The following is a 26,822-nucleotide window of genomic DNA, read 5'->3' on the forward strand; positions in this document are numbered from 1 at the left end:
TGATGTTAATACCTCCTCCACTGCTCCCAAAATAAAATAAGTTTTCGGCCTTTTCAAAGTTTTGTACATTTTTAAAATAAATTCATAATTTAAAAGAGGATTTTTAAATGTTTTATTTTGTTTTCCACAAGCAGTTCTTTCAAGACCTCTTGAAAATTGCAAAATGCATCATATCTGATTCTGTGATAACACAGTCATTTGTCAACATGTTTTTCCAATGATAATTCACTTTGACACGGGAGAGTACGGCGGCCGACAGCCGCAATCACGTTGCCTTGCATTAATGTCAGTTGGACATTACAGAGACTAAAACTAGCGGGTCAGAAGCATCTCTACTGGAAATTCAACACCTTATGCTCACAGTTCCTTTCAGATGTAATCTTAAAATGCAATTGGTTGAACTTTAAACATCCCAAAAAGAGGGTTCATCCACCTCTATTATCGCCCAGCAGCATGCATGTTAGCTGGTTATCAGCTGTTGCGCTACAGGTTTGTTTACAGTATTGACTCTGACAGTCAGAACATTTAATATGACTCAGATGCATGTATTTGCACGGAAAACAAAGTCTGATAACGAGGAAAAACTAATATATATCAATATCAATCACCGTGCTATTGCTACACCTTGACTCATTTTTCAAATAATGCTCTGTTATGCTTCCGTCATCCTCCTGAAACTGCATCCTTACTGTAAGTGGAGAGCACTTATCCACTTTGCAATTGACAATCACAGTGTCCCCGGACTCTTGTACTCTACATCTACTAAGATCAGGCATAGCATCTCTAGACACCTCACACACCAACTGGTCCTTGTCGATGGACACGACTGCCCGTCTTCTTAAAAAGCCAGGGCTAGCACAGAGCATCCTGTCGAGCATCTCTACGTCTCGGCCATTTCTCAGCACCCAGTCGTGCAGATACCACATGTGGCAGTCACACTTCCAAGGGTTCCTGTGCAGTCTCACCGTGTGCTGGATGACAAAAGGGTCCAACAGGCCCAGTGGAAGAGATTCCAGCTGGTTGTCAGACAGGTAGAGCTGCTGAATCAGCAACTGGTCCTCAAACAGATTGGGGTCCACCCTGCTCAGGTTGTTCTTGTGGAGGTGGATCGCTTTGATGCCGAATAGACCATTAAAGACTGTTTCTGGTAGCAGGGTGAGCTGGTTTTCAGACAGGTCTAGATTCTCCAGCGCTGTAACGTTTCCAAAAGTGTCCCCAGGAAGGTCGGAGAGCTGGTTTGAGGACAAGATTAAATCAGTAAGAGAAGTCAAACTGCTTAGAGAGGACACGGTGGTCAATCTGTTGCCTTTAAGATTCAGTTCCTTTAAATTTTGGGCATTGAATCCAAACAATTTACCGCTGAAGGCCGTGAGAAGGTTCCCTCGGAGGTTCAGGACCTTCAGGTTGGTTAACATGGAGAAGGTATCATCAGCAAGTTCTGATATGTTATTCCCTTCCAAGTGAAGCTCTTTCAGCTTTGAAATATTGTAGAACAAGTCAGTTGTAAGATTGCTGATGAGGTTGTTGTTCAGTTTCAGGATCTCCAGTTTCGCTGGGCCAGAAAAAGTTTCCCTTTTCACGTCTTGAATCTTATTTTGGGACAAATCCAAGACCCGTAGATTGTGGAGGTTCAGCAGAAGGAAAGAAGGCAGATTTGATATGACGTTGCCCTTCATCTGCAGAGTTTCTAGGTTTTTAAGAGAGTCGAACATGCCAGGGAGCACGGTCTTGAATATGTTGAAGTTGAGCATCAGTTTAGTCAGGATTCCCTGCTTGGAAAAAGTCCCCAGATATAAATACTCCAGCCAGGGGTTCCCACTGATCTCCAGCTCCTGCAGCTCAGTCAAATGCTCGAAAGCCTGAGAGTGAATACTCCGCAGGGCATTACTGAGGAAGATGAGTTTGGTGAGTTGGGGGCTCTCCTCTAAAGTTCGGGCGAACAGGTACGATACGGTTGATCTGATCAAGATAAACTCCTTAACTTGCCTGGACATGTTCTTCGGTAAAGAAGACATCCGTTCTTCTGCACACAGAATTTGGACTGAATTGAAACACTGGCAGTTGTACGGACACGAGGTTTGTAACTGTGTGTTGCCTTTATGGCAGAGAAGCAGCACCAGGAGCAGAAGCAGTCCCAAAACTTTGTCCATTTTTCACTGTGGAAACATGGAGGATGTTTCTATGAATTAACAGAAAGTCAATGCTTTGATATAAGGATATATATGTGCTGCATCTTCACAAAGAGTTCTCTATTCAAATATATGAAATCAAACATACCTTTGGGTTATAGGGATCCTGTAGCATTGACACAGAAATGTCCCTGTCGATCTACAAGCCAGCTGACACAAAGTGCACACAGCAACACAAGAGAATGAGGCAAGAGGAAAACCTTTGGTCAGCAGCCGGCTACTGACATGCTTCCATTAGCTCACAGCAACAAATAAAAAAAGTGGACCTGTAATACAACATTTTCAGTAATGCAAATCAGCGGACAGAGGAGGAAATAATGACTGAAAGTATTTTTATTTGTTGCTTTAAATAGAGGATTTTTGTCTTTTTAATGTCTGTTTCAGCAGAGGTCTGTCAGAGATTAGTCAATATTTACCAAAGCAAAACAAATAGATCCGACAGGAAATGTTCCGTCGTCACTCTTTCCAGCTTTTGTCTACTAGTTAGGAAATAACAAATACTACTATAAGTAGTGCTACGAATACTAGTAATTATATTTCTTGTAAAAGAAAAAATGTGCCTCAAAAGACTCTGAATAACATAAACAAACCATTTTTTATCAGAATCAGTTTACCAAGTAGGTTTGCTGCAAGAGCTACAAGAAGAATACGTAACCAAAACAAAAATGCTAAGAATATTGCAACAAATATAACAATATTTACACAAAATATAGTTACGTAGGAAACTGAGTGCAATAAAATGTAATAAAATATGACAATAATATATACTATATTAAAAGTGGAGAGCTATGCTGATTTAGAAAAGATGTGGCATGGAGCAGAAATGGGCAACATGTGCAGGATTTACAATATTCAAAATAACAAGATATTGTTCGCATGATGTGATGTGCATTAATGTAATGCATCGTGTTTTTCTGAGGTGGATAATAGTCAGTCATTTTATATGGAAAAAATTACAGCTTGACCCTTTTAAATGATCAATAAAACACGTTATTGCATGGCCTAGTCTCCTGTTTCTGATTGGTCAATTTGAGCCTCCAAGAGGTTGTTTGCTGGAGGAAAAACCTGTGTGTTCTCCTTGTCTTCTCTAAAAAAGGAGAAAACACCATGTGTCAGGAGGAATAAGGGGCTATGTGCAGTCCTATCAATCTGCAGAAAGAAGTCCGGCAAATATAATGTCAGATGTGGATAACAAACAATATTATTTGCCGTTTGAAACCCTGGTGTCAAGGCAAAGTTTTTATATCAAATTGATGTATTACATGTCTGATATATGTGATATGTAATGTAAAGCGCTTTGAGCACTTGTAAAAGTGCTAAAATAAATGCAATGAATTATTATTATTATTATTATTATTATTATTATTATTATTATTATTATTATTATTATTATTATTATTATTGTCTAAAGAATCTTTCCAAACCCAGGGTGCTTGGATCATTTCTTATAATATAATAATTGTATTTGTTGTTATAAATAGTATCTACAAAAATAAGAAGCTATCTCATCACTTGTTCAAAAATGCACTCTTATCAAAGGATAAATTGTACACATTCACAATAACACATTTATGGTAATATAATTTATATTTATTACTAAATTCGATCACTGAAAGTTTCTATAATCTCTTTCAGGTTGGAGTATGATTCTCATTATTTGAAGTATTAAAATACCATATTTATTTATGTAATGAATTATTTTTTTACTTGTATTTTCTTATTATGCTGTTATTTTGGTTTTCTGTTAAATATTTCTAATTCAGAAATCCTTTATTCATCCGCCGCTTTGGAGATTTAGCAAAGGTACAACACAGATGAAAAGCTTAAAAAGAGTAGACTTAAATATAAAATAAAGAGGCAAGCACACAATAAGGAAAATTAAAAAGAAAACATAGGAAACATACATGGTAAAAAAAAAACTAAAACAGTATTTTAATTAAGTGAATGTTTTCATTTAGGATTTCACAAGTATTGAAGGAGCTGGTAACATTAGCAAATTTCAAATAAATTGAAAATAATTGTTATTTCAATTCTAACCAATTGTTTTAATATTGTATATAGTTATTGTCATTCAGGACGCCCTTGAAAACAAGATGGTAGATCCAAAGGAATTAATCCTAATACAAAAAATCGCAACAACAGTAATTCTGTTTTTGAGTGCTGTGGATTTTTTCCTGGAGATTTAAGTTTTAGGAGCAGTTGCAGTCTTGCAGAGAGCCTCACCTCCACCAGGTGTCCACCCGTTCCTCCTGACCTCAGGTGATGCATTCCTAGACCCTCCCTCTCTTCTGAGGTGTTTCCCTGAGGATGCAAAAGTAGACACAACTGTTTGAAATCACATCCACCAGCCCATACACCCAGGACAGGAACTACATCAACAAAGCATTGGGAACTGTTCCATCTCTTGGAACTTATTCAATTTCTATACATTTTTCTGACGTCAAACGATGGCCAATGCAGGGATACAGCTCCTGGGCTTCACGCTGGCCTTCCTGGGCTTCATCGGCTCGATAGCATCCACGATCATGGTGGAGTGGAAGGCTTCGTCGTATGCAGGAGACAACATCATTACAGCTCAGGCCATGTATGAAGGGCTGTGGAAGAGCTGTGTGTCACAGAGCACCGGTCAGGTTCAATGCAAAGTGTACGATTCACTTCTCCAACTGCCAGGTAATGTGCTTGCACACATCAAGTTTTTACTACAATGTCCTCAGACTTTAAAGTCCATGAGGCACACAAATATCTGCATTTATTTTTAGCAGAATAGCGTAGTGAGCATGCATCAATTATCCGTAATCCAGGCCAAAATCTATTTCTAAATGTGGGCGTGGAAGGAAAATTCGTAATTAGATCAAATAAAACTTGCTTTTTTCAAGCTAAATACATCTTTCATAATGCTGATTTGAAATGATGAATTAATGAAATGTCTCATTTGTAGTACTTGACGTTAAACGGGAATGTGTAAATATCTGTGGTCATTCAAAGCTCCCTGCGTGTTTCAGAAAGCTCTGTCCTCTCTCTGTAAGGCTGTCTGCATGCAGAGACATGTCAGTCAAATACCAGGTGCAGGCTTATCAAAACCAAGCATCCTTTACTTTGAAATCTATTCAAAAGGAAAATATGCTGTTGGTTTTTGGTATAAAATGCTAATGGCCTGATTTTAAAAGAAAATACATTTTAAAGAAAAAAGATTTTAAAGAAAGAATAAATCCAACTTGTGACTTTCAAAGGTTTTATAAAATGAAAGTCAGATTAAGTACAACATTTATTTTTAAAATGTATTATAATAGTTAGTTCATTTATGAGTTCAAAATCAGAAATCCGTCAACATGTGGCCTTAACCCTTCTTCGGTCAAAGCCAAAAGAAACTCATAAGCTGCAACATTGAATGAAATAAATGGATTCTGTGTCTGTAGGGATTGTGCTGGGCACCCGAGGGCTGATGTTGGCCTCCATCATCTTTAGCCTCATTTCTATCTTGGTGGACGTGGTGGGCATGAGGTGCACCACCTGCATGGCAGATCACCCAGAGCAGAAAGACAAAGTGGCTCTAGCTGGGGGTGTCATCTTCATTATCGCTGGTGAGAATCCATTCAGTTCAGACACAGACATGCAATGAAAAGATACACACTGCTGTAACATCATCTATCTGGTGTTGAGATTTTCTGCACTAAGATGTTGCCCCACACTATTGTATGCTGTACTTTGACCACTCTAATGCAAACAAATGTAACGTTATCTTGCTCCTTTTGAGATGAACACAATTCATTAAACATTTCTTGTACAACAGTCCTGCAATTTTTGACCTGCGACAATATGAAATGTGCTTCTGCTCACGACTTTTCAGGTCTGCTTGCGCTTGTGGGAGCATCTTGGTATGGACACAGAATAGCCCAGGAGTTTTACAACCCATTCACTCCCACTAATTCCAGGTGAGGTCGCCTTCTCTGGCTCTTTAATCTGGAATCCACACTAATTATCACTGTGGCTCTGTGTAATGACACAGATAACACCACACAAGTTATCAACTGTCAAGATGTTTACTTGGTAGTACTAAAATACCAAGGTATTATCAGTCTGTACTAATTGTGAACGGTAAAAGCATATGCTGAGAGCGAGCCTCAGTCACTGCACTGCAGCCTGCAAAGAAAAAGCCCAGCACACAACCCCATGTATTGTTTTACAATACTTTTTTTGGACAGAGCCAAGCTTGTTGTTCCCAGTCTTGACATGTAGAGAGAGAGAGAGAGAGAGAGAGAGAGAGAGAGAGAGAGAGAGAGAGAGAGAGAGAGAGAGAGAGAGAGAGAGAGAGAGAGGTAGACCTATCATTCTAACTATCTGACTCTCAGCAATGATGTCAAGCAGATGGTCACAAAAGTTTGAACTTTAGTGCTCATTAGTCACATAGTCACATTTAAGACACGTATCACTTATTTCTTTGTGGTTTGCTTCAGTTATGGTTAGTTAAGAACAACATTAAAACTTCCCAGTAGAAATATATGAAAGATTTAAAATGCCCTAAGGAAAACAAATTACTTTAAGTATATGCATTAACTGTGTCATAATTCAGTAAAAAAAAAAAAGCACTACGCCACTGACATATTATGTTCAGCTTGTACTCAGACTTGTATTGTTTGCTGGTTCAAATATAAAAAACTAAAATAAAAAGTCTTCTCTGTCTTTTCCACATAAGTATCTGTGTGTTATGTGACTAATCAACAGGTATGAGTTTGGGAGTGCGCTGTATGTTGGATGGGGAGCTGCCTGCCTCACCATGACAGGAGGAGGCTTCCTCTGCTGTAACTGCTCTGGGGAGGGTTCTGGGAAAGCTCCACGCTACCCAGCGGCCCACTCCTCAGGTCAGCCTGGACGGGACTACGTATAGAATCATATCTCCACCCAGCCTCCACTCAAGCAACAACAATGTTTTTTGCAGGGCATTGTCTTTGTGTTATTTACATTTTTTTTTTATAGTATTATGTTTTGCAGGATTTGTATTTGGTGTATTTCACATTTTTGGGGAACACTGCATTCTTTGGCATTCCAAAGACTTTTGGCATTTGAACTAACAATGATCATTATTATTTAAGGTGACAACCACTTTTAGCTAGTATAAATCTGCTGAGGGTTTGACAGTTCTGATCACGTGTTTTGCTTTGTTTGGAATCTTGCCATTATTCTTCCTATTGTGAAAATAAATCCTCACTACTTTCCTAGTATTGTGTGTTAGTATATTATTAAGGTGTGTTTTTTTGTGGTGTAGCTGAACAGAAAGCTGATGTTTAAATCCTATTTAAGCACAAAACCAACAGTGTGATATTGAATAATCCAAGCAATCCGATGTGTTTTACACAACCACAAGCCTTCCTTCCAGGCTATATTTTTAGAACAGATTACAAAAATATATCTTAATTTTAAAGAGTCATCAGTCACTTCCTGAATCATATATATCCCGAACAGGAATGTATGTTCAGGGATAAACTCAATAAAGTTTTGACAACAGATCATATTTTGTAGTAGAATTGATGATAATGGTCATGTCTCAGACATGCACGTGCAACAATGGGACAACAAAGAGCATATACACCAGAAATAAGATCTTATGGAAAGTGTGTGTGTGTGTGTGTGTGTGTGTGTGTGTGTGTGTGTGTGTGTGTGTGTGTGTGTATGTGTGTGTGTGTGTGTGTGTGTGTGTGTGTGCGTGCGTGCGTGCGTGCGTGTGTGTGTGTGTGTGTGTGTGTGTGTGTGTGTGTGTGTGTGTGGAAGAGGGAGGGAAAAAAAGCCATCCATCCACTCCCCCCTTCCATATGCATTTCAGCACATCCCCCAATGGAAGAGCCAAGAATTAGCTTTATTACCTCAAGGAAGAGAGGACACATATTTATAATGTTCCATTAACACTAACTGCAGACATTAGCATGGAGAAACAAACAAAAAAAAAGATGTAAACAGGATTAAAATATCTCTTAAAATTAAATCTGTAAAACCTTTTTACAAATTTGCATAGTCCAACATGCAGTAGTAAGTGCTGCAGAAATGTGTTGCCTCAGGGAAGAAGAAATAATCCAAACAACAGGAGTAAAGGAGGCCGGGGAGCAGCTCCTGACAGGAATACCTCAAACCAGCAGCTCCTGTCCCAACATGCCTTCACACATTGTAAACATCACATTCCAGCACATATATACCCACCCCTGATAACTTACACCGTGTGCTTCTCTGTGGCGAAGTGACGAAGAAAATTATAACCACCCTTCCCACCAAAAAACACACAACATAATGTACTGTTTGTGTTTTTTTTTTTTTTGCTGTTTGATAACACACACTGTGTAGTGATTCTGCAGAAGGGGGCGCCCCCATCTGGTCACCTTAGAATCTGCTGTTCAAACGCCAACAATGGGCCCCTGAGCAAACACATGTAGACTTTAGAGGGATTTCTTGACACGTTTTTGATGCTGTTTTGTGTCTTTTTGTTGTGGTTATGTGTCATTTTTTTTTAAGTTCTGCGTATCTTTGTAGTTGTTTCATGCCTATTAATGTTCATTTGTAGTCCAGTCATGGTTGCTTCATGCCTCTTTCAGTAACAGTTTTCATTGTTCAGCAATCTTTACATGCCAGGGAGCTGTCGTGGATGAATGGAAGGGAAAGGCTGATTGTCAGACAATAGATTCAATCCAAAAAGAAAAAAACACATAAATAATACAAAACACACTCTACCTTGGTGTGTAATACAGTACTTAATTATTTGTAATTTACTTGTTCTTATTTCGCATAACTTAAACGCTATAAAGTTATATCTTGTTTTGCCCTGATAAAAAAAGAAATCCTGATTCACAAATGCAAATAGGACACACATTAGACACAATATTGTATTTCTTTATAATCAAGAAAGACTATATGGTTCCCACTTCAGAGTTGCCGATTTGAGAGAGGAAGTGAACAACATTCAATGATTTATTTAAAATATGAGTTTTAACATGATCAAATTATGAATATCTGAAATCTGCATGGCTTGAAAATGTCAGAACTAGAGAGTCATTGTTATGTATAGGATTCCAGTTTTTGGGGTGCCTTGGGTTTACAAGTAAAATACTAAAAATTTCCCTATGCAATTACTTTAAAATTCCCCTTCCCTGCCTGATTTAAGTGAATGCAGCTGATTCAATTGACATTTGAATGAATCAATTTCAGTTCCTCACAAGCCTCAGAAAAATACAGTAAGTATGAATGAATCATAAAGACCCTCCTTCAACTCAGAGACTGTTACAGCAAGCCTTTTTTATGTCTAATGACAGAAAAATAGAGGAAGACAAGTGCAAAGTTCAGATTCTGTGACTGCGGTGTGGCAACGAGAAGAATATCATTTACTTCCCCTCTTACTACCAGAATCATATACAGTATCTGTGAATGACTGCTTTGTCATTTGAAAAACACCAGATAAGAATAAGGATGTACTGATGTGAAGGAATGATTAAAGTTATTTATAAAGAGTGAGAAAATATGGATGAAATAAAAAGCTTTGCAAAAAGAATCCAGATATTTTATATGATCTAAGGATATGATTGAAATGGGCCCTATACTATGCAAAGTATCGGGTTCATATTTGTATTTTGTGTCTCTACTGGGACATGTCTCCATGCTTTAATGTTCAAAAAGCTCTTTATTTTTCTCATACTGCCTGTGCTGTAGCACCTCTTTTCACCCTCTGTCTGAAACCAGAGCCCAGTTTGCTCTGATTGGTTAGCTGGCCAGCTCTGTTGTGATTGGTCAACTGCTTAGAAACATCTCACCACTTAGCCTATCACGTACAATGTGTTGGAGTACTAGCCAATAGAAGAGCGAGTGTTATGCAGTGTTGTCACTATGTTACATAAGTAAACAAAGGACTCCAATGGAGGCGTTTCAGGCAGGGGGGGAGTGTGTGGGGGAGAAAATTCTTCTCGGGGAACACAGGGATTTTAGCCTTTGCAGACCATTTACATGCACAAAATGTATATAACACACTACAGGAAAAGGACAACCAAAAAAAGTATAATATGGCCTCTTTGAAGTGCATTGTTTGACAATGTAATCTCTTATATATTTCCTTCTATTATGTGATTTATAAATCACTTTAAAAATAGTTGAAATGGTTACTTTCAAAATAAGAGACAGACAGATAAATTGCTCTAAACTTCAGTCCAAAGTCTTGAAATGGATTGTGAAATTCTTAAAAAGTGATCATCTTTGGCCACTAGGGAGCAACAGAGGACCAGGGAATTGGGAATATTTTCAGTGTGTTTCAAACTGCTAAAAATCACAGTAAGTTCAGACAAAAAGAAAGTAAGAAAGGAGATCGAATTGTCTGTTTTGATTGAATCACTCCTTTGTATAACATGAGCAATCTTCAGCAGCTTTGGTCCTCTCTTGATGTCCAATCCACTCAAAGCTCCACTCTGGTCTGATGGACCTTCCTTTAACAACGACCAGTCAACATGAGTATTAGCGGGGGCATTTCCCATTTTACTTGAATGCATCTTTGACAATGACGCATCACTTCTGCTGATTCAGCATACGTTTCATTAGATGCGCTTCATTGATCCCAAATTGTGATTTCTTTTTGTCACAGCAGCATGTTAACAAGGCATTCCACATGTGTGAAAAAAGGAAAGAAAATTGCCCTAAATACAAACATAGGATACTAGAAGTGTGCAAAGTATTTTCAGTTTTTCTTTCAAATTCAGAATCAGAATCCCTTTACTCGTCCCACAGAGGGGACATTTAAATGTGCTACAGCAGCAACAGAGCCAAATACAGCTTTACAAAATAAAATATTCATTTAAAACAAATATTAAGATAAAGAAAAAAACACAACTTACAAAATACATATCCTGAAGGAGATATAGCAGCAGGTAAATATTGCACAGTTATTAATAATGGCATATTTATGTTTATATATTGCACATAAATTGTTATGGCACAACTAGTCAGTGTTTTGTTGTTGTATGTATGAGGGGTCTACCAGGGGCCATGCTGGTTGTAATGTCTGACGGCTGTAGGAAGCAGCCTGTCACTGAAAGAGCTGCACAGTGCAGACAGGATGTCCTGGAGGGAAATTCAAAATATAATGCAAAATTCAAATGCATGAAATCAGTTTCAGTAGGTTAACATGAGTTTTTACAATTTTTGTTTTCTTTCACACTTTTCCATTTGAAGGAAAAAGTAAATTAATATTTTTTTTATTATTATAATAATAATGCCAAAATTATAAATAAGTAAAAATAATTTAAATCATAAATAAATCAATTATAAATACAAATAAAAACATAATAATAATAATAAATACAAATATTTAATATTGTTTATCTAACTGTTAATTATAATAATAATAATATCAATAAAAATCTTCCATTTTCAAGAAAATATTTTTTTGTTTGGTTTTATTTTGTTACCATAGTGCCAAAACATTGTTACAAAGCGCTCTTCTAAAAACACAGAAGACATTCAAAACACACAGAAAATCATATAAACTTAAACAATAACATTTTAAAAACCATTATAAAACGTGGAGTAAAACTAACAGAGTTCAGTAGTCAAACATGAACAAAATCACATAAAAGAGAAATGCATTGTGGGTGTTACTCATTATTATATCCTTTATTCAACCAGGTAAAAGTCTCATTGAGATTAAATTCTCTTTTTCAGAGAGGTCAAAGAGAGGCAGCATGTAAACCTTAACCCACTGGGAGTGATTTACAACATGTTCTCAGATTTGACCTTTGCTCTTTTGCACACATTACCCTCAGTAAGAACAGTCTTAAACGAAAATAGGTTAATTACCCCAAATCCTATTTCCCCAAATGGACTTTATGTAAAGCTGCTTGTGCACAAAACACTGAAGGCATGTTTGCAATCTGCACCACCACTATGATTTTTACTTCCAGCAAATGAGCCATGAAATCTGCTGCAGTGAGACCCATTCAGAATGACATGTTTATGATCTTTGTGAAATGACTGCGTTCAGACTGATGAAGCGCATCCACAGAGCAGAGCCCCCACCCGCTCTTTAGCCCAGTATTGGATCTGGATCTGGAACAAACTCTTACTCAAACTGCTGCAATCAGCAGAGTACTGCCAGACACTATAGGAAAATCAATGAGCGGGTACAAAATCAAACAGGAAGTAAACTGCTGCTACTAAATCATTTCTGTCTCCCACTACCATCTGTGGACCCTGGAATATTACAAAACCACCCTGGATGTAAAGAATATAAAACTCCTCTTAAAGGGGCCCTTTTATGCTTTTTGGGGTTTACCCTTTCCTGTAGTATGTTCTATAGGTTTTGTTTTGCATGTAAATGATCTGCAAAGGCTACCAAAGTTCCCTCTAGAGGGGGTTTCCCTCCCACACCCCTGGGTTTCACCCTTTTACTGTAGTGTCCCCACTTAAAGTAATCCCAGTGTTAGAAAGGGATAGGGATGTTTAAGATTTGGTTGTGTTAAGTGGATTACACATGCAGACAGTGAAAGAAATGTGCCCAAAGTGTTATCTCCACTGCCTTCCTTTATCACGCTTCCTCCTATGGATATTTTAACAATGGTTGAATAACCTGTTTGTTTGATTGTGTCATTGTTGCCTTGAATGTTTTATCTGTGTTTGTATGATTGACTGACAAAGAGGTACTTTTAAAATTGTTGGATGAAAAGTATTTGTTATTGCGAAAATGTTGTTGTTGTCTTTAATGGCCTTTTTATATTGTTGTTATGTTTATATAGCCTTCCCAGTGCTTGAGTTAGTTCGACTGGTGAACTCCACATCAATACCATTTTGAGCTACTTGAAGAGGAGTACACCCATTTTCTAAATTCATATTTATTCCTTAAAGGTCCCCTATAATACAAAATGCACTTTTTGATGTCTTTTATACATAAATATGTGTCCCCGGTGTGTAAGGAGACTCACAAAGTGTCCGAAAATACAACCCTCTCTCTTTTACTCCTTACCCACATACAAATGGCGGTACAAACGAGCTGATCCAGATTTGCTTCAGTTATGACGCCATAACTTCTGCAATGTCACAACATTTATTTCTGTCTTGCATTAATTTTCCGCTAAGATCTTGTATTGATGACGGGAGATTCGGACCACTGCGCAAAGTCTTCTCCAGCACATCCCAAAGACTCTCAATCGGGTTCAGGTTGGGACTCTGTGGGGGCCATCCATGTGTGAAAATGATGTCTCATGGGTTATTCAGTATATTCAGGTAGTCAGCTGACCTCATTCTTTGGGCACGTAACATTGCTGAACCTAGACCAGACCAACTGCAGCAACCCCAGATCATAGCACTGCCCCCACAGGCTTGTGACCTTTTTTTGGCCGGGCAGTGTATAACATAATAGGAGAACTTTAAGATAAGTCTGGAGCTGCTCCATAGACAATCAACTATGGAAAACATAAAAGAAAAAGACTTTACAGTGACACGTTCCTATAAAACTTGTATTGACTATCAATTACAATGTAAAGATTACCAAAAACATGCAATACTTTTTTACGAATGAAAGTACCAGTACGTAATATAATTATAATTAGCTTAGTGTGTCTGCATGATAAATACTATCTTTCTTTTTTAGATTTTTTTCAAGGATTTCAATGATACTGTAGAAATGGTGGATTAGAAGTCCCAAGGCCTAAGGTTAAAAACATTCCGCTACCAGGGCACTCCTACTTTACTTTAGATATGTGAAGCAGGCTTTCCTGATAATACTCCTGTACTTTTACTTACGTAAGTTTTCCAATCCAGGACTTTTTGTACACTTACTGAAGTCAAATATTTACCGCTGCAAAGGTTTTACTGTTTACATCAAGCAGAGGTCCCCTCTCACCTGATTTTTAACTGACAGTAAGCAGATCCTCAGTGGAAGGTACACTTCAATCATAATTAGCTCTTCTATTGATCCACTCTGCAGTCAGGAGCTGGGACACGCAGTAAAGACACTGTGGGACCGTCCTCTCTTGTTATGTGGGTTATACATGGTGAACAGTGGAGCACAGTGTATTGCAGTGGCATCCAGTTTGCTTGGTCGGTATGTGATGTTGTGTACATCTGATATATATATCATGAAATTGATTCAAGCTGTATTTCCCAGTCCTTTGAGACCTGCCTCTGACATATTAAATATACTATAAGAACGTCCTTGCTCCCACTCATGTAATTTATAGGGGTTTACCTCAGGGATCCCCCTTATATTACAGAAAGAAAAATATCCTTCCTGTGACTCACTTTTTATAACTATATCTAGTCTTTGGAACATTTTCTGTTATGTATGAGTTTGGTGAATGCTTTCTCTGTGCATTCATTGTCGCGACCAGCCTCCTGTTCTCATCGTTCAAAGGTTTTGTTTGAATGTAGTACTTTATACGCCGTGTTGTGGGAGTAGAACTATGATATAAACTAGTGTCTCAACTACAATTTGAACAAGCGTGTCAGTAGTTCAGTTATATTACAATTTGCATAGTTGTTCAAGTATAGTGATTCTTATTTTGCTGACCATTATGTAGTCATTTTATTTTATCATTACTTCTCTACTGTAATTAAAGCTCTTTGAATGATCATAGTAGATATATCCCTGGTTTTCTTCATACTGTGTTAAAAGCTACATGTTGAAAACTGTTAATAGTTGTTAAAAGTTTGATTTTACATACAAGATGTTAAAGGACAAAAAGCAAATTTTGGTTTTTACACCAGTCCACTGTTTTTGGTTTATGTTCGGGCTGTTAATACGAAAGAGGATACTTGTGAAAAATGGTGAGATATGACCAAAAGTTAATTTAATTTTTGAGTTTTGAGATTAAAGTCAGAATTCTGATAAAGAAACTCAGAACAAACAATTGCTTAACTTTGGCCCTAACCTCTTCCTGGCATATGAGGGTCATCTTTTGCTGGAATGTGATTTTGTACATATATACAATTTAACTAATTAAAAATGGACGTGATAAGAAATGACAAAACATATATGTTTTGTCATTTCTTATCACGTCCATTTTAAATTAGTTAAATTTTTTGTAACAAATGAGTCTGAACTGCTTATTCTAAGTAGCTTTACTGGCCTCAATGTAGGGTTGCATTGCTGTACGGATTTCTACCACCAAGTGAAATGATTGAGAAGATATACATAAAGACACAAAAAAACAAACAAACCTACATGTGCACACACACACACACACACACACACACACACACACACACACACACACACACACACACACACACACACACACACACACACACACACACACACACACACACACACACACACATAAAGGACACAGGCCTGATTATGCTTGAGCTCAATTAATGCGATGACCTCAACTTAGAGATCTCCATTCAAAAAAGTCTTAATCTTTCCTCTGTGTCTCTGTGTTTCACAGTGTGTGTGTGTGTGTGTGTGTGTGTGTGTGTGTGTGTGTGTGTGTGTGTGTGTGTGTGTGTGTGTGTGTGTGTGTGTGTGTGTGTGTGTGTGTGTGTGTGTAAACTGATTAGTATCCATGTGTTTGCGTCATGTCGTCTTGCTGTAATCATCTCCCATTACAGCTCACGGTGTAGCTCTCAGTTCATTAACACTTGCACTGACCTCCTCCAACACCTGGATCACTTTCCTTACAAAACAGATGAGTGTTTCCAAGGAAACCAGGGTCTCCTCCTCCATATTTGTCAGGATGAAAATCAGACTGCTTTAAATATCTCTCCACTCCACAATAACACATGCTAATGTAAAGCATTCACATTATTGTATGCCACCAATTTAATCCCATGCTATGTTAAGTATGATAACGTGTAGTGATACTACACAATAAAAGTGAGTATCTAGTTGACATTATGATAATATACAGTACGACTAGATATGGTAAACCTCAAAGGAGATACTCACATGCACACTCACTTTAACATGATTAAAGAAGAAAGCATTTTTCTCTGTTGCTAACGTCTTCCTTTAACTCAGCAACAACCTTCACACAAATATTCACTTTTTCCCCCAGCAGCCGACCCACTCTCTACACTTCTAACTGTAGCATAAAACTTCTCTAAAGCTTCTGCCTCCTCGTATCTCGTGAGTTTTTTCCAATTCTCCCTCACTCTCGCAGATGCAGATTTTTGGATCTTTGGAAGGAGTTTCCAAAATATCCAGAGCAGCTTGGCCAAGTTGTGGACATCAGTGATTTATAAACAAAAAGAAGCTGCCAGGCGTCGCTGCTCTGGCTCCCTGCCTCCTCCCATCTGAAGGAGCACACGAGCCAATTGAATTCAAGAGCCGTCAAAGTCTGCTTTGCTGAGAAATGCCACACCCTACCTCAAGAAACATATTCATTAGGGTCTCTGGAGCCATATTTTGTCAAGATGTTAAGTGTACAAATCCCTTAAATGTATTGTTTTGTTCCTTGAAAATTATAAAAACTTCAGTTTGGATTCCCTTCAGGGCCCCAAAACAAAATATGCAATACTTTATTTTCCACTGCTTTGGTTTTACAACAGTGATTCCAATATTGTATAGTGCCATATTCAAAAATGTTGCCTCATCAAATTTGTTAGGATGACATTTGTTTATTACCTGTATTATTTTTTCTACTCTGTTTCTCTCAGTTTGGACTTTACCCTTTGGGGATTTTCCATTGCTCCTTTCTTTTCTTTTCTTTTTTTTATTGAACAACAATGTGCCTAAAAAAAGTTAGCCATGTGTAATCCCTTTTAAATTAACAATTCCTGGCAACCACTTATCCAATTAATTGTTGAATTTTCATGTTGTTGTTAATGCAAATGATCTAATAAATGTTGTTCATTGACATTGAAAGATGTAGTTACATCCACATTTAATATCTGGTGTCTCTTAAACACTAAAACATGGTGGTGGTGTTACTCAATCTGTCCTCATATACCCCCATCCAGAATAGTTTCTCGTTGAGCTTTAAACAAATAGAACCCTCCACGTGGCAGACACATGGTTCTGATCAAGGGACATGGAAAGTCAGAAATGATATCTTTAAACGCACACAGACTTTACCACTGTCACTATTGTTAGCTGACTAAATGCGCCCATTATCTGAATTACTGAACATTTGCTGTTATGGGTGGCATGCAAGAAAAACACAGTAGGGACGTTAAAATATGTCAGGGTTCACTTGTTGGAAGCCAGCATGGGATCATTTCATTTCTTGGCAGTGTGTACATATGATATGACACTCCGGTCTGGATGGGGTCCTGGGGGTAATATTTTAAAGCTCTTGGCCCAATACGGTGGCCCGATGTCACTTCAAACTGTCAGTTAAAACCTCTGCACACCATGTTTCCAGGTTCTCTAGCCAAGTTGTACAGCACACACATGTGCATGTACTGCATGTACATTGCATAAAACCCACGTAAACTTGAGCCAGATCAGGCAAACATACTGTAGTACAAAAGTCAAACGATGGTGTCAAATGTTGAGTCTAAAAACATGGGATTTTCACCCAGGAGACTTCTGATTGTGTCCCATGTAAAGCCAGCAATCAAAGTTGATATTTTTCTTGTGTTACTTCCATACTTGAAGGTTCTCAATTCCATTTGAGAGCAATAATATAGCAGCAAACAACTCATTGCTATGTTTAGATATAGTCCAGAGATATCTACAGGTATAGACATTGAAGTGATGCCCCTTCTGTGTGTAATGCAAACTGGCTTTGAGTATTTAGCATGCCAGGCTGTGAGTGCATGCTTGTTGTTTTTTGTGGGCGCCATTGGTTAGCTAATGTCTGCTGCTCTGGACTGTGCTCTATTGGCAGTTAGAGCTGATAACACTGTCACAAACAATACTGTCCCTCACATTAAAGTAACAGTCAACCTCTGTTTGCCCTTCAGATTATCACTTTTAGTTTTGTTAGCACATGTTGTCGTTCTTAGCTGCTAGCCATGGTCTCAGCTGTTGCTATCATTCTGCTCTGAATTTCAAATTAAGAATCTCAAAGTTAAACCATTTATTTTAAGCCTTACGTTGACTTATTTGTTACATTACTTTATTACAGAGGTAACGCACCTTCCTTACCAAGTAGTAGTGTTGTTTGCACTGATAGCATTGTTAGCGCTGTTAGCTGCTAGGCTCCTTCTCATCTGTCTGTAACATTCTGCACTCAATGTAGGAGCCTAAATGCAGTTTGTTGATGTTTTGACAATAATTCAGTTCATATTCAAAATGACAGTAATGAATAAATGTGTCATTGAGTTAGAAGGAATAAGAAGGAATATTTACAATATTTACTGGTTTAAGTTGTTACAGTTCATATTTACAGTAATGTGTTAAGTTAATTACTTATTCATGTTACAAAGGTGTGTGAATAATTTACATGCATAATGTCTCATTTATATTACGTAACGCTCACTCTACGGTGCTTCGACATTTTTACCAAGTAAGTGTGGAAAATTCAGCTTGTTATGGATGAACAAGACAGTGGAAAACGAACAGTAAAAATGACTGAGAAGGCTGTAGAAGAACGCAAGGCTAGACAAATCCAAGCACGCAAATGCAAGCTGTCCCAGCTAACTAGCATGATAAAGCAAATTGAGCAATTAATGGAAGATGATGCAAATGTCGACACTGTAAAAAATAAATTGCGTGTTGACTTTAGTAGTTTGCATCAAGAGTTGTCCAACCTAAATTCTGGTTTGCAACAATTCATGGATGAGGACGAATATGCTGATAATCAAAAGAATTGGTTTGATCCTAAAGATAAATCAATGGATGATTTCTTCTGGAAATGTGAGGAATGGATGAAAGAGGTCATGAAACGCTCAGTGCAGGCTGAAGAGTGTGATGAACAAGTAACACACACAGATAGCAGGTCTACATCATCAAAATCGACTACTAAACGTACAAGTAGACGCGGATCACTATTTGGAAGCGAGTTGTCAGCTTCTTCCTCAGTCAGAATAAAGACTGACACACACAAGCAGGCACGAGCATCATTGACATTGATGAACAGGTTGGCGAAACAGAGGTAAATACTACTTTTCAACTACCATCACAGCACGTCATAACTAACCCCGACGTTAAACCCATTCTTCAGCCAGCAATGCCTCAAAGAGCCTCAACTGCAAAAGACATGGAACAAAATAGTGGACCTGGGCTTGATAGTCTATGCAAGGCCATCTCTCAGCAAGTCAATGTGACAGAGTATCTGGTGAAGAATCACAACGCTTCATTACTTCTCGATCTCACTATTCCAATATTCAAGGGTGACCCGCTTGAATATAAATCCTTTATCAGATCTATTGAACATGGAGTTGAAGGCCGCACTGGTGACAATCGTGATCGCCTACAATTTTTGCTGCAGTACACAAGTGGACAACCGCACGACTTAGTTAAGAGCTGCATCCACATGGAACCCTCAGCAGGTTATGCTAAAGCAAAACAAATGCTGAAGGAGTTTTTCGGCGATGACTACAAGATAGCAGAAGCTTACATAAAGGAGGCTTTGGATTGGCAGACAATTAAGCCAGAAGATGGCTCCGCACTACAGTCCTTCGCATTATTCCTCACTGGATGCTCAAACACAATGACAGATATTAGCTACATGGAAGACTTGGATAACACAGCTAACATAAAGGCATTGGCTAACAAGCTTCCATACAGACTCAATAAACCTGGAGAAAGTCTGCCTGCGATCTACAAGAAAAAACAAAGAAAAGAGCGAAGTTCAAGGATTTTGTCAACTTTGTCAACAAGCAGGTTAGATATATGTTACACCCACTCTATGGAAACATAAAAGAAACCACCACAGGCATGAAAGACCCAGTCCGACCAAAACCACAATATGCCGAGACATTCAAACCCAAGAAGGTATTCGCAACAGCCATTGTTCCCGCCGGAATCGAAAACAAAGTCAAGATGGAAAACGACAAGCAAGCAACTTTAAAAACACAACCTGTCACAGTGGACGCAAACAGCAAGCCTTGTGTTTATTGCAAAGGAGAGCAACACAGCCTCACAGTCTGCAGAAAACTCAAGGGCAAGCCAGACAAAGAGAATATTGACTTCTTGAGACGCAAAGGTTTGTGTTTTGCATGTTTGAAACACGGTCACATGAGTAGCAGCTGCAAAGAGAAAGTTCAATGTGAAGAGTGCTCTCGACTGCATCCCACACTGCTGCACATGTACACTAAAGACTTGCAGGGAGAAACTGCAACAGAAAGTCGTGGACAACAATCTTTATCAAGTGCTCTTGTACAAATGACTGAAACTGTTGGCATCATTGGGGCCGGTAAGGAGGATTGTGTCCTTTCCATTATTCCAGTGTGTGTCAAGGCACACAAAGGAACCAAGGCAGTGAGAACATATGCCTTTTTGGACCCAGGTAGCTCAGCTACTTTCGCTACAGAGTCACTGATAAACCAACTTAACATGAATGGACGCAATGTTAATATCTCGTTGCGAACTATGGGTAATGAATCTGTTGTGAACACATGCATTGTCACTGGACTGGAAATCAGTAGTCTGGATGGCAACCACTTTATTGAACTTTCAGAGGTGTATTCACAAAAACACATCCCTGTAACCAAAGATAATATCCCCCGCCAAGAGGATGTTAACAGTTGGCCTCACCTAAAGGAGGTGAAACTTCCCACTATCAAAGCTGGGGTTGGATTACTCATTGGAGCAAATGTTCCCAAGGCGATGGAGCCACTACAAGTGGTCAACAGCGTGGACGATGGATCATACGCCGTGAGAACAATATTAGGCTGGACTGTAAATGGACCGCTCAGGGGTGGAAGTGGTACAATGGAGACAAACAGATTGACAGAAGTCTTTGCTAATCGAATCTCAGTAGCTAAGCTAGAAGAGCTCTGGCAACTGCAGTTCAAGCAGGACTTTCCCGATGCCGGAGAAGACGAGGATGTCGAAATGTCCAAGGATGATCACAAGTTCGTCAACACGGTGTGTCAATCCGCAAAACTTTCGGACGGTCATTACAGTGTGTGTCTTCCAGTGAGGAACAAGTCATTGTGTATGCCAAACAACAGATCAGTTGCAGCGACGGGCTTTGAACTTACGAAAAAGATTCTCTAAAGACGCCAAGTTTTATGCGGAATACGTTGCATTCATGGATGACATACTCAAGAAAGGTCATGCTGTAAAGCTCGACAGTACAGAACAGGAGCCAACTGAAGGGCGGACATGGTATCTGCCTCATCATGGAGTCAGACATCCAGTCAAGCAAAAACTGCGCGTCGTCTTTGACTGTGGAGCAAGCTTTGGAGGGACATCGCTGAACCAACAGCTCCTGCAGGGACCGGACCTGACAAGCTCACTAGTGGGGGTCCTCATGAGGTTCCGACAAGAGACTGTGGCAGTTATGGCTGACGTGGAGGCCATGTTCTACCAGGTCAGGGTCAGCAATGAAGACACGGATCTCCTCAGGTTTCTCTGGTGGCCTGACAGGAACTATGAGCAGGAACTTGTTGAACACAAGATGTTGGTCCACATCTTTGGCGCAACATCATCGCCAAGTGTGGCAACCTTTGCGCTTCAGAAATGTGCAACAGATTTTGAGGAAGAATTCTGTCAGGAAGCTGCCAGAACAGTCAAGAAAAATTTCTACGTAGATGACTGTCTTAAAACAACTACTGATGAAGACACAGCAATCACCCTTTGCGCCGACCTGAGGAACATGTTGGCAAAAGGTGGATTTCGACTAACAAAATGATCAAGCAACAGCCGGAAGTTGCTCAACTCAATACCTGAAGAGGAAAAGGCTCAAGGGTTTCAAGATCTGGATTTGGACGAAGATAACTTGCCAATGGAGAGAGCATTAGGAATCCAGTGGTGTGCCAAATCAGATCGGTTCAAGTTCAAGATCAACCTCAAAGATCGACCACACACTAGGAGAGGCCTGCTTTCCCTCGTCAGTTCCATCTTTGATCCGTTGGGCTTTCTTGCTCCAGTGGTGCTGCCCGCAAAACGAATCCTGCAAGATTTATGCCGGCAGAAGTACGGCTGGGACGAAGAGCTGCCGGACAGCGTCATTAAGAGCTGGAAAAAGTGGATTTCAGGTCTGCAACTGCTTGAGTACTTTGGAGTCGACAGATGCGCCAGGACAAAGCAGTTTGGTGCACCAGTTTTCGCTCAGCTACATCACTTCGCTGACGCGAGTGAAGACGCCTACGGAACAACAAGCTACCTACTGCTGCGCACTGCAGCTGGGGAAGCTCAATCCACCCTGATGATGGCAAAGGTAAGGGTCGCGCCCTTGAAGTCCCCAACCATTGAATGTAACTGACTGCAGCCACAGTTGCAATCAAAATGGACAAGCTTCTGAAGAAAGAGCTCGAACTGGAACTTCACGACTCCATCTTTTGGACAGATAGCACGGCTGTGTTAAAGTACTTGAACAGTGAAAGCACAAGGTTCAAGACTTTTGTCGCTAATAGAATCTCAGTAATCCTGGAGCATTCTCAGACTTCGCAGTGGAGATACGTCAACACCACTCTGAATCCCGCTGATCATGTCTCGAGAGGACAGACTGTTGAAGCATTCCTGAAATGTGAAAGCTGGCTTTCAGGACCAAATTTCTTGCTTTGCTCACAGGATCAGTGGCCCAAGAATCCAGATCCTGGAATGCTGGACGTTAACGACCCAGAGGTCAAAAGAGTAGCTCAAGTACATGTCATTCAGGCTCAAGAGCCCAAAGATACAATGGACTATTGGATGACTCACTACTCATCCTGGACAAAGCTTAAACGTGCTGTTGCCTGGTTTCTGAAACTGAAAGACTTGCTCAAGGAACTGAAAGCAAAGAGAAAAGAACCAAACACTTTAAGTGGAGAAAGCAGAGTGAATCAGTTTAAGAAAACTTTTAAAGGAACACACTTAACCTGTGAAGGTTTGACTGAAGCAGAAAAAGAAATTGTGAAGTACTGTCAAAAGAAAAGTTTCAAAGAAGACTTGGCAACCCTGAAGGAGCATCAAAGGGTAAAGAAAGGCAGCTCACTTCATAAGCTGAATCCAGTACTTCAAGACGGAGTCATGAGAGTCGGCGGAAGGTTGAGCCGAGCAGCAATGCCGGATGATTCCAAACAGCAAGTCATCTTGCCAAAAGATTCGCACATCACAAGGCTGGTGCTGAGACATATTCATGAGATAACAGCTCCCGCAAGGAATCACATGTTAGCTCAACTGCGACAACGATTCTGGATCCCTGGAGCAAATGGAACCATCAGAAGGTTTTTGTCCAAGTGCATCACCTGTAAAAAATTACATGGAACTGCTGGCAAACAACTCATGGCGGATCTACCAAAATGCAGGGTCCTGCCCGACGATCCCCCATTCACAAGAGTCGGTGTCGACTACTTCGGCCCGTTCCTGGTGAAAAGAGGAAGAGGGCAAGTAAAGAGATACGGCGTCATCTTCACGTGTCTCGCCATACGAGCCGTACATCTAGAAGTTGCCTCTTCACTTGACACGGACGCGTGCCTCAACGCAATTAGAAGATTCCTTGCCAGAAGAGGCCAAGTCAAAGAGATGTACTCAGATAATGGCACCAACTTCCGGTCTGCCGACAGTGAGTTGAAGGAATCGATCCAAGAGTGGAACACTAAAAAGATCGCAAAACAGTTGCAACAGAAGGGCGTCCAATGGTACTTCAATCCTCCCACAGGTTCTCACCACGGAGGAAGCTGGGAGCGGCTGATCCGCTCAGTGAGGAAGATTCTGAACATCACAGTGAAGGAACAACTTTTGGATGAAGAAGGTCCCCTTATGCTGGTGCAAGGAATACCTCATGCAGCTTCAAGAACGTCAACGATGGTTCACGCCTGGAAGAAACTTCTGCGTCGGTGACGTGGTGCTGATTGTAGACGACACTTCACCAAGAAATTCATGGCCACTTGGAAAAATTGTGGAAACCTTTCCCGACAAGAAAGGCCTGGTTCGTCAGGTGAAAGTCAAGACCAAGACCAATGAGCTTTGTCGTCCAATAACAAAGCTATGTCTTCTGCAAGAATCAGAGGATAATTGATGAACTGTTTTGAAAGACCCGTTTGGACAGGGCGATGAACAAGAATAAGATTTATTTATATTGTTGTTCTTTAACTACAGTAAAAGTAACATAGCATGTAGGCTCCTTTAATTTAAGTTAAAAGTTTGAGTAATTGTCTTCAAGGGCATTGATTACAATTAGGGGCCGGTAATGTAGGAGCCTAAATGCAGTTCGTTGACTGTTTTGACTTCAATAATTCAGTTCATATTCAAAATGACAGTAATGAATAAATGTGTCATTGAGTTAGAAGGAATAAGAAGGAATATTTACAATATTTACAGGTTTAAGTTGTTACAGTTCATATTTACAGTAATGTGTTAAGTTAGTTACTTATTCATGTTACAAAGGTGTGTATATAATTTATATGCATAATGTCTCATTTATATTACTTCTGTAATATTTGGAAATGGGTACTTTGATTGTGGCATCTTGGTAACTGTGCCTTTTAATTTATTTTTTGATACACTCATGGGAGGAGTTTTCGGCGTTAATCTGGGGTCAGTCAGGAAATGCAAGAGTGGAGCCACACAGTTTTTTGACCTCTCTCACTCTCTCTCGATCTTTGGAATAACTTTATAACTTTGTAAATAGACATTATTTGCTGTGCTTATTTTTTCTTGAATCGAAGTAAACGGTTGAATTTACCGAGTTGTCCTGTGGATTTTTTGATGTGGATTACGACGAGGGAAATTGTTACGAGCGTCAAGCTAAGGCTTCATTCATTGGAAAGCTACACTGAATTTCCAATGAAGAACCTCGAAGTAACCCAATTTTATCATTTACGTTGACTAATTTGATATGTTACTTTCTTACCAAGAAGCCAATTTTTATTGCCTCAACAGGTTCTGAGCAGGTTCACTGACCTCTCCCATTGATGGATATTCATAATGAAATGCACAAAGATTGACAGAACAACTGTCTTAAGGTATCTATGAAGCTATGTTGCTTTGGCTGTTTACTGTAGGTGGTGCTGACAGTTGAGTTCTGCTGTAATAGCTGCAATAAGACAAAGAACCGTCATTGCCAAATGAAGCAAGGCCACCATGCAGCTACATGTTATCAATCCAAAGGCATCTTTTCCGTGGTTCTTGCTGTCAGAGGTTTACAAGTGAAAAGGATTAGAACAGGAGTTGTGTCTGGGTAATTTTATACACACAGCAGGCTACAATTTAACAACAGAGGAATCTCACATGTGATTGATTCGAAGTTGGTAATCAATATCTTTCTGTTTACACTTAATCAAAAACACTCCTTTTTTTGGTTTGTTTGTTGGTTTTACTCCACATTTTACTCCTGCTTATCTTTACATTTATGGTTTCCATCAGCAACTAGGTATAGCTTCCACCATATTACCGTTTCCTTCAATGCCAGAGGAGGTTTTGGAGAGAAGCGCAACTGCAAAACATGACATGAGGCTTTAAGTAGGGACAACCTTGAGGCTGGCCGACAGAGGGAGTTAGGAGTAACATGGATGGTAATAAAGGGGGATGGCGCATTTTAAATTAGATAAGTAAATCTGAAATCTATCAGTCGCAGTCTTCCAAATGATGCTCCTAATAAGATTTCTTATTTTTTCTCCATGCTGTCATACAGTAGGAAATGTATTTATTCATGATGGAAATTGACTCAGTAAGTCTCTTCATTATTGAAGCCCTACGTTTATCTATTATAAAAGATATGCATTTCCAACAAAAACAAGGTCTCAAAAGTAAGATTAAGCATTTGAATTATGACTGTATATATGAAAAAAATATGCATTGTATTGGCAGAGAATTTGACATGTTTATGACAATTATAGTAAGTACTAAAATTTAGACGGACGGACAGACAGACAGACAGACAGACAGACAGACAGACAGACAGACAGACAGACAGACAGACAGACAGACAGACAGACAGACAGACAGACAGACAGACAGACAGACAGACAGACAGACAGACAGACAGACAGACAGACAGAGACAGAAAAATGTGGTTTATGCTGTGTGCAATTTCTTTGCCTGGCCAACAGCATAACCTTCAAGCACACCACGTTTGATATTTTCAAATCTTGTATCTCATTTTAACCACAGTAGATAATTAGATCTTTACATTAGGCCTTCACATATTACATTTTCCAGACGCTAAGACATTCAAAGAATAACTTTGATGATCTTTTGAGTTTACATGGAACAAATTACTTGTTGAAGTTTATATAAATGTGCAAAGTAGCATATTAATGTCTAAATCAATCCCCATAAAGTCATGCATCGAAAGAGGAATTATTGGTCGTCCTTGTTAAAGTGGGCTCTGAAGCAGGCTTTAGCAAGGCTGCTGTTAATAAAAAGAAGTCTATAGACAAAAACATCAATTGCAATTAGTTCTAAAGGAGTCAAGGGAAGCTAAGACCACAGTGTGTACACTGTGTTCCCATCTGATCTGATTTACGAAGAACATGTGAGTGTCACTCAGAGAACAAACAGAAAATTACGGATAGAAGACAACAGGAAGCTGTGAGCACACTGCTGCCGTTATTTCATTCTGGAAGTGTTCCATCCTCCCCCGTTTCCCTCAGGCAAGCCATCAAGTGTGTGTCTCTTTAAAGTGTGCTCACAAACAC

General features: G+C 39.4%; 2 protein-coding genes across 3 annotated transcripts; one reads left to right on the plus strand and one right to left on the minus strand.

The window, feature by feature from the left end:
- Window positions 1–98: 98 nt before the first annotated feature.
- zgc:153913 (carboxypeptidase N subunit 2) lies at window positions 99–2,536 on the minus strand. 2 transcript variants are annotated; one of them, XM_063884963.1, is made up of 2 exons: window positions 2,278–2,536; window positions 99–2,156 (listed from the first exon to the last, which is right to left on the minus strand). In XM_063884963.1, exon 2 carries the CDS (start codon window positions 2,148–2,150, stop codon window positions 585–587), a length of 1,566 nt encoding a protein of 521 aa, XP_063741033.1. In that variant the 5' UTR covers window positions 2,151–2,156; window positions 2,278–2,536; the 3' UTR covers window positions 99–584. The 2 variants fall into 2 exon arrangements, with proteins under 2 accessions (XP_063741033.1, XP_063741034.1); XM_063884964.1 differs by having other exon boundaries at window positions 99–2,179; window positions 2,278–2,523.
- A 1,960-nt stretch (window positions 2,537–4,496) lies between these two features.
- Window positions 4,497–7,405, plus strand: cldn1 (claudin 1). The gene is made up of 4 exons (XM_063885172.1): window positions 4,497–4,859; window positions 5,606–5,770; window positions 6,037–6,121; window positions 6,912–7,405. The coding sequence occupies exons 1-4, from the start codon at window positions 4,637–4,639 to the stop codon at window positions 7,072–7,074; spliced, it is 636 nt and encodes a 211-aa protein (XP_063741242.1). The 5' UTR covers window positions 4,497–4,636; the 3' UTR covers window positions 7,075–7,405.
- The last annotated feature ends 19,417 nt before the right edge of the window (window positions 7,406–26,822 follow it).

This window comes from Eleginops maclovinus, chromosome 6 (genome assembly GCF_036324505.1).
Source record: "Eleginops maclovinus isolate JMC-PN-2008 ecotype Puerto Natales chromosome 6, JC_Emac_rtc_rv5, whole genome shotgun sequence".
NCBI classification, from domain to species: Eukaryota; Metazoa; Chordata; class Actinopteri; order Perciformes; family Eleginopidae; genus Eleginops; species Eleginops maclovinus.